At 39.7% G+C, this 8,993-nt stretch overlaps 1 protein-coding gene across 5 annotated transcripts in view; it reads right to left on the reverse strand.

Annotated features, from left to right (window-relative positions):
• Positions 1 to 4,088, reverse strand: part of SREK1 (splicing regulatory glutamine/lysine-rich protein 1) — a 34,930-nt gene extending 30,842 nt beyond the window's left edge. For 4 of the 5 annotated variants that reach the window (XR_001138323.1, XM_012664611.1, XM_012664609.1 and 1 more), the window contains exon 1: positions 3,841 to 4,088. Coding sequence is in view for 3 of the 5 variants with exons in the window: in XM_012664611.1 (XP_012520065.1) it covers positions 3,841 to 4,001 (161 nt within the window). In the remaining 2 variants the exon portion in view is untranslated. The remainder of the gene's footprint in view (positions 1 to 3,840) is intronic. The other variant, XM_012664612.1, reaches the window with a different exon arrangement.
• Between the last annotated feature and the right edge of the window lie 4,905 nt (positions 4,089 to 8,993).

An 8,993-nucleotide genomic window follows, 5' to 3' on the forward strand; every position in this document is an offset into this window, starting at 1 on the left:
CATCAGTTAAATTTCCTGGGCCCTAACGAGTTATTTTGTTTTTCATTAAAAAGCATGATGGTCCTGCACAATATTTTTAAAAGTCAATGTGGTAATAAAATGTCCAGTATTTTATTAGTACATTAATATACATCCTTTAGAGGATCTATCAAAAGGGATATAATCCAAAACATGAGCAAAGTATATAGTTCTAGGACAACAATATTAATCGACACTTTATTTATAACAGGGCTTCAGTGGTCCTTTGGTAGCACAATTGCTCCTTGTACAAGACTTTCTTATGAATTGCTGACACCCACTCAACACCAGTAGGCCTTCCAATCACAGCAATCATAAATACACACTTCCAAATGCTTCTAGCTAAAATCGACTGATCTGTAATACCAAAAAAAAAAAAAAAAGCAACCAAAAGATCCAACAAAACACAACACACTTAGAACATATTAGTCTTTAAATATTACTATAAATAAAACACAGCAATATGAAAAATGCTTATTACGGGTTAAGTGAAAAGAGTTACAATCACACTGCAGGAATTCCTTTGATTGCACTGTATTACAATAAATGCATCTAAGAAGGACTGGAGGGAAATACAAGGAAATGCAGAAAGGTTTTGATACAGTGGTAGAATCACAAGAGTTGTTTCCTTTTCCCTATTTTCCATAAAGTAGCTACATTGGTTATATTAATTTTTTTAACTAAATAAACTTAAAGAAGTAGTTGATACATTTTATCTTTCTTTCTTAGAATCTTTGAAGACCAGAGAAGTGAAGGAAACCAGTAAGCAAAAAAATCAACACAGGCAAAAATCTCTGGTGTTACAAAACAGGACAGGATTACCCTTAGGGGTTAGTCACTTGAAGGGAGGCACAGGGAACTTCCAGGGTGCAGATAATCCCGCTCTGTGTGATTACACAGGTATGTTTACTTTGTAAAAATTCAAAGTGCACTTTTCTGTATGTACATTATACCTCAGTGAAAAATTCACTGAAAAAAACAGATTTCTTACTTGTGGAAAAAGGTTTTCATCAGCTATGAGATTCATTTATTGTGCAAAAAATTAAAATAGTAATTCTGGATACTTATCTGGCAGCACAAAAAAGGATGAAAAATTACAAATAAGAATTCTTAATGCTTATGATGAATGTTTACATGAATTCTTAATGTTTAAAATTTAAAATGAAGCTAATCACTGCCTCATGCCAAAAGAATTAAATTTAAAATGTAAATTTTCATATTAGCAATGGAAATCATAAAATTTTAATGACAAATTATTTTCATATTCTATTGAAGAAATATATTTCCAATTTTAAAACTGAATTTCTGCTCAGCTTCTAAAGATTAATCATAAAATAATTTATGTGACACTGCAAAACAATTATCTCTATCTTGAATACAACCTACTACTGCGTTTTTATCCATTTAAGCCCCAATTTGCAAACACATCTTTAATATAAGGACCAAGTAATGACAACTTCATTACAAAGCAGAGAACCTGTTAATGAAGCATGTCAATATTGCCGCAAAACAAGAATGAGGGATCTACTGTTGCACTTATGGAAAAACTGTTTAAGGATTTTGCCTGGCCTATATCTGTTACATTTACGCTACAATTTTGCTAAATGTATTACAGTTTGTGACTAACTCCACTTTAATGTTCCATATGTTTAAGTAAAAAGCTTCTTATTCTCTTTGACATTTAAACACCAGTAACTCTTGATTTCAAAAAAATAGCCCATTACTAAGTGTCAGTTAATAACTGGCAGTATATTGTCACCCAAACCCAGGTGTCAACCATGTAAGTAGTACGTCAGCAATTAAGAATATTCTGATATATTTTTTCTACCTATACGATACCTTACTACCACAACCTGAAAGCAAGGTTACTTTACAAAGGTTCATGTACAAAATATTTTACTGACAGATTCCAATTCTTTCAGGATACCAGCACTCCTCCAAATACTCCAATTAAGAAATGTTCTGGCCGGCTCGGTGGCTCCTGCCTGTAATGCTAGCACTCTGGGAGGCCAAGGCAGGAAAATTGCTTGAGGTCAGGGGTCCCAGACCAGCCAAAGCAAGAGTGACAGCCCCCCCATCTCTACTAAAAATAGAAAAATTAGCCAGGTGTGGTGGTGTGCGCCTGTAGTCCCAACTATTCAGGAGGCTGAGGCAGGAGAATCGCTTGAGCCCAGGAGTTTGAGGTTGCTGTTAGCTAGGCTGATGTCACAGCACTCTAGCCCAGGTGACACAGCGAGACTCCGTCTCAAAAAAGAAAAAAAAAAAGGAAAGAAAGAAATGTTCTGAGGACTTAAACAAAGATGGCTGAAAGCATTTTCAAAAGTTAAATAAGATATTCAAAGCTATAATGCCATGGCTAATCAATCACAACGTATGTGCATGCACGTATGCAGTATTCTTGCCAAAAAACGTATTACTTGAATCTCATCATGAAGAAACAATCTATATAAACTCAGATTATGGATCATTCTACAAGAAAAAAACAACTATAAGGCAAAATGCCAACGTCATGAAAGATTTTTAAAAGGTGATGGGAGCTGTTCTGGATTAAAAGAGATAACTAAAAGGATTACCTGGAGCTTTAAAAGAAGATGGTATAATTACATACTCGATCAAAAGAAAAAAAGCTTTATTAGAATAACAGGAAATTTTAATAATCAACTGTAGCAAAAAATGGACAAATCCATGTGAAGGGAACACAGGTGTTCTATGTTATCTTTCGACTTTTCTGCATGCATGAAATATTTCAAAATCAAAAGTAGAAAAGAAAAACGTAAAAGGCAAAATTTAAATAGCCAAATAACTTATATATATTTATACAGTAGCACTGCCATAACTTATAAGCAGAAAATTAAAGAAAAATAGGTCTATAGGCATCACTAAGAAATAAGTAAAATCAAATGCAAATTTTTTAAAAAAGAAAGAAATCCTGGGCAACAACTACCTCTTCCTTCAAAGGATTTTCACATAATGAACAAAAAACTGAGAATCTTAAGATTCTAAGACCTTAAAAAAAGGATATTTATGCGTGTGAGACTATGAACAACACCCAAACACCTTGCAAGTTTTTTGAGTAGAGAACATTGTACAAGGGAAAATCTTACCACCTCAAAATACACTACTTGGGAAGTGGCCACGACCTGTGAATGCCTGCCAAGATCTGGACTTTAAAAAGTACAAAGCAGGGATAATGCTGCACCTTTTCTGAAAGGTCTGGGGCAGTGTCACCTTCCAGGAGAAATATTTAATCTGTTGTCAAAAGGGTAAACAGACACGATCTTTAAGGCCAAGATGCTAAATTTGTGAGTCCGCTCTGGGGAACAAATACAGCCCTAATCCTATCTTGTCATCAACCGCAGGCTTTCTCGTCAGCAATAACGGCCTGACACTTAGGCCTTAAGAACTGGTCAGTTGCTCAGACGCAGTTCCTGCGATTTTCAGAGCGCAAAAACGCTAACAGGCGTTTGCCATGAGGACTACTCCGGGCCCACCTGCGGCCATCTTAAGTTCGGGGGGAAAAAATGGAAGGGAGGGCACTCAATTTGAAGACCTGGAAGCGACCACAAGTCCCGGAGGCGCGGAAAAGGCAAACACTCTAAATCTTTTGTAAGGGCTCGATGCAAAGGGTAACCCCCAAATCCGACTCACAAGGAGAGCAAGACCGCGGGGCCCCAATGCCCTTATCAAATATGGGCACCAAGGTAAGCCCGGACGGTCATGTGACAGGCACCGCGCGCCCGCGCCCGCGCTCTCCCCCACGCCTCGGTTCCCGAGGTCTCTATGGCGCCCGCGCCCCTCCCCCAGCCGAGCTCCAGCACTTACTCCGGGGGGTAGAGCCGCAGCTCCTCGATTTCTCCTAGGAAGGAAAAAAGCGTCCGCATCTGCTCGCTGGTCACCGCCGACGACAGATTCGTCACCTGAATCACCGCCGTAGGGGTGAGGCCGAAGCCTAAACCCAACCCGAAGCCGCCGCCGCTGTTCATCCTGATCCCGCGGCCGCTGCCTTCCCGCTCCCCAACGTCTACGACGCGTCAGCGACGGAGCCGGGAAAGCGGAGAACGCGCGGCCGCGAGCGCGCTCCCGCTGGCGAATGCACAGCGCCGGGCAGGTCTAGCCGCTCATTTCACAACTCCGCTGCTCCCGGGGTTGCGCGCGCCGACCGGAAGCGTCGCCCCGGCAACGCGCCCGGTCTTGCGCGGCTGCGGCCTCAGGCTCTGGGGGTCTCCGGGGTCTTTGCAGCTGCTATTTCTCTCAGCCAAGATTTTTATCAGTGTTTTTGTTTCCCCTAAAACTCGATCAAATTCTTGTTCTCCTATCAACGTGGGAGACTCAGCTCTTTCCAGTCTTACTCTAGAGCCGACTGGGAAACCCAGCGGCCTGGCCTGGAGCGAGGCTGGAAAGGAGGAATAACTGCCCTCATCACAGATGAGCACTTGACTAAGTAAACTCTAGTGCGTCATTATTATATACAGGCAGCTCCCCCACCCCAACTAGTTTAAAAAATTGGCAGGCATCCTAATTGTGAAAAACTTGAAAATTTTATTATACAAAACGTGTAGGTTCACATCCAATTAAGGAGGAAGGAAGACTACGTAAATTTTTTGCTCGTTCCACAGGTATTAATATTTATTGAGTGTAATGTCCCAGACACTATTAGACAAGGGCACATAAAACACAGTTACAGACGGTCCACATAGAACTTGAAACCTAATGAGAGGCAAGTAATATATGTGAGACTAGGGCAGCTATCCCCAAAATGCCCTTCTCAAATCCCTAAGGGACCCCAGACCTGAGTCCTTTTCAGTCGGTGGGCAAGGTCAAAACGATTTTCATAATAATACTAAGAGCTTGTTGACCTTTTTCACTTTGTTAACATTTGCACTAATGGTGTAAAAGACTAAATTGCTGACACCTTAACGGGAATCAAGGCAGTGGCCCAAACTGTACCCGTTGTATTTTGTATTCTTCACCTCATTCCACTCACAGCATACAAAACTGACGATTTTAAAATAAGTCAGTTTCACTTAAAGAATGTCTTTGACAAAGGAGTATAAATCATACTAATTTTATCAAATCTTCACCTTAGCATGCACATCTTTTAAATGTGTGAAAAAAAATAGAGACTACTGCTATTGCATGCCCCAGTAGGATAATTCTCTCCGGAAAAATCACTTGTGTAATTGAGTTTTTATGCAAAAATACAAATTTTGCTAAATTTCTATCTGTTACCTTAAGCTTAACAGCCCTTCAGTACTTAAAGACCTTTCTGCTAAACTCACTACTGATATTATAATAACAAATGTATTTTTTGACCTTATATAATATGTCAACATTTGTATGATGTCTACAACTCAATGAACAACTATTTTCCAAATGACCAATGAGTGCTATTACAAAATTAAAAAGATTCTTGCACATGCAAAATAGATTAATGGATTTCAATAAGTTAATTGACGTGGTTCCAGATTCAGTCCACATTCCAACTGCATTCAAAGAAATTACCACATGTCAAGTTTGGTGTAGTATCCAAGAAGAATATCTCCAATTATCTCAAAAGGCTATGAAAATAGTTTTTCATTTTCCAACTGATCTGATCTGTGATCAGATTTTCTTCATATATTTCAACCAAAACATACCACAACATATTGAATACATGAAGAGATATGAGAATCTGTCTTCTATTAAGCCAAACAGTAAAGAGGTTTGAAAATGTGAAACAATGCCACTCTGATCACCATTTTTTTTGGAAAACATTTTATCATAAAAATACATCATTTGTGTTAACACATAGTGGGCTTATAATTGTTATTTATTTTTTTTTTTTTGAGACAGAGTCTTTCTCTGTTTCCCTGGCTAGAGTGCCGTGGCGTCATCCTAGCTCACAGCAACCTCAAACTCCTGGGCTCAAGCGATCCTTCTGCCTCAGCCTCCTGAGTAGCTGGGACTACAGGCATGTGCCGCCATGCCCGGCTAATTTTTTTTTCTATATATTTTTAGCTGTCCAATTAATTTCTTTCTATTTTTGGTAAAGACGGGGTCTTCCTCTTGCTCAGGCTGGTCTCGAACTCCTGACCTTGAACGATCCACTCGCCTCGGCCTCCCAGAGTTATAATTGTTATTTTTAATGAGTTTCAAAATATCAAATTTCTCAGGCTTAATTTCTAATATGGTAAATATGGATAGATATTCCATAAATTAAAAGATTTTTAGAGTCCTCAATTATTCTTAAGAATGTAAAGATATCCTAAGACCAAAATGTTTGAGAACTATTACCACGGGGATAAGCACAGGGGAACTAGGTTCTAATGAAAGACTTCCCAGAAGAGATGCTGCTTGAGCTGAATCTTGAACAAATATATATTCTACATACACAGTTCTACACACTAAGCATATAGGATATACAAAAGCAGGGAGGTATAAGAGAGTCCAAGTGAGGTCCAGAATCCTTAAAGTTTATTATTGCTGTACTGAAGGTTGCAAAAGACTAGAGATGCATGCAAAAGAATAAGCCTTGATGAAGGGTATTTATTGTTTGTCATGGTAAGAGGTTACTTTATCATAAGCTTTTGGGAGCCCATTGAAGACCTTGAAACAGGACAGTGACTATGATCAAATTCATGTTCTAAAATGATCGCTGTCCCTGCAACATGGAGATATACTGAAAAGGGTGGAGACTCAGTAAAAACAAAAACAAAAACAAACAAACAAAAAAAAACCCCACACACAAAAGGGTGGAGACTAGAGGCAAAGGAACCGGTTGCAATAATCTAGATAAACTATAATGAGGTCCTGAACAAAGTAAGAGGCGTTAGTTAATAATGGAAAGCAAGGAACAGTCCCAAGTTGGCGATCATTGAACCCATTTGAACACAAAAGGAATCAAAGCTATCCACTCAGAAAAATATATATGGACATACACTCAGTTTTAGTTTCAATTACCTGTGCGTCTGGGGCCTCTCGAAGCCCAACCATGGATCCCTAGGATTAATAGCAACTAGTTTAGAATAGTTGTTCTCAGACTTTAGTGTGCGTCAAAATCACCTGTGGGCACCTTAAAGCAGATGACAGCCAGGCATGGAGGCTCATGCCTGTAAACCCAACATTTTGGGAGGCCAAGTCAGAAGGATGGCTTCAGGGCAGGAGACCAGTCTGAGCAACATAGTTGAGATCCCATCTCTACCAAAAAATAAAAGAAGACTAGCCAGGTGTGGTGGCATGTGCCTGCAGTCCTAGCTGCTCAGGAGGCTGAGGCGGGAGGATGACTTCAGCCCAGGAGTTCAAGGTTACAGTGAGCTATGATTGCAGAACTGCTCTCCAGCCTGGGCGACAGAGCAAGACCCTGTCTCATTAAAAAAAGAAAAAGGCAGATTGCTGGCCACATCCCACATCCCCAGAGAGTCTGAAGTGGGGCCTGAAATTTTAAATTTCTAACAAGTTCTCAGCTGAGCTGCTGTTGGTGGTCTACAAACCCCATGTTGAGACCCACCAGTTTAGAAGGTTGTAAAAGCAGTGTACTCAGCAGACTTAGCAATCTGTTGATAATACAGCAGAGGAGGAGTTTAGATTTCTGGCTTGGGGAATTGGGTAAACAATGCCATAATTTAAGTTCAAAAATATGGAGGAGGAGCAGCTTTGTGAGGAAGGAGCAGAAAATATTACGATCCATTACGGACAACTTTCTGAAATGAAATTTAGGGAAAATGTCTAGAACTAAGACATATTCATGATTTAAGATCGAGAGTAGATACAGATATGCCGGGAACGCTCGTAGCAAGAGAAGTACAGTGAACAACATTACAGGGACAAATACAACAAACAGCCGAAAACAAACAAAATCAAGCCAGGAGGAAAACAAAGAGGGAGAATAGTCACATTTAAGGGAGGAAAAAGTTTTAATAAGGAAAAAGTCAGAAATGGGGAGGAAAGAATGGTGAAAAGTATCAAATTCTACAAAGATGACAGTATCAGGGACAAATTATGCCCATTGACAGATACAATGTGGCTATTGAGACAAAAGCTACATAAACCATGTTAGAGATGAAGAGGCAACAGTATCACTCTGTAAATCTCTCAGTGAAACTTCCCAACCTTGGGAAGGGTATTCCATCCTGGGCCTGGCCCAGCCCTGCCACTGTGGCCAATGTCAGACTGTTCCAGCCCGGATCTCTGAGATACATTTTAGAATTCCAACCTTCATGCCATGTTCTGTCTCCAAACTCTGTAATCATTTTCATGGCTCCAATCTGCAGCTATTTCTTTATCACCAGGTCTCTTGGTGTCATCTGCACACTGACGCAACACCGTCAAAAACAAAATAATAAGACAAACCAGAACAAAGTATCAGTGAAGAAGGAGAAGGCTCCTTACAAGAAAGCTCAGGCCCTTGAGAGTCAACCAGAAACCACAAATAAGAAAACTAAACTCTAATAAATAAACTAACAGGAAAAAATGAGAAAGATATACATTTAAAATGTTATATACTTACTGGACTGAGAATCAGGAGGTGAATTTGGAGAAAGCAGTTACAGGGACAACAGAGACAGGAAGAGAGTGCTTGAGCGAGAAGGTATGAGGATGAGTTTGGACTACATTTACAAGAAGAGGCTTTGTTGACTTTGTTTACTTTTCTCGTTTTGCTTTCAAATGGGAGGAATGGGCTATGAATCTACTCTATGGAATTCAAAAGGAAATTTTGACAGGGAATAATTTAGAAGTAATTTTAAGAAAGGAAAGATCTATTGGTAGCTCTATGTTTGAAGGAGTGTTGATTTACAGTCTTAGGACAGGGAGAAAGGTTAAAAGGTTGTACTAGAAGGAATCAGAAAAGAGTAAGAACTATGCGTACATGAGTGTGTGTGTGTGTGTGTGTGTGTGTGTGTGTGTGTATGAGTGTGTGTGTATGGTGTGTTTTGGAGTAGGATTCTTCCAGAAATAAAGGAGAAACTCCTGGTCTTCTCCTGTGCTGCTCCTGTGCT

This window comes from Propithecus coquereli, unplaced genomic scaffold (assembly GCF_000956105.1).
Source record: "Propithecus coquereli isolate 6110/MARCELLA unplaced genomic scaffold, Pcoq_1.0 Scaffold9, whole genome shotgun sequence".
Classification (NCBI taxonomy): domain Eukaryota; kingdom Metazoa; phylum Chordata; class Mammalia; order Primates; family Indriidae; genus Propithecus; species Propithecus coquereli.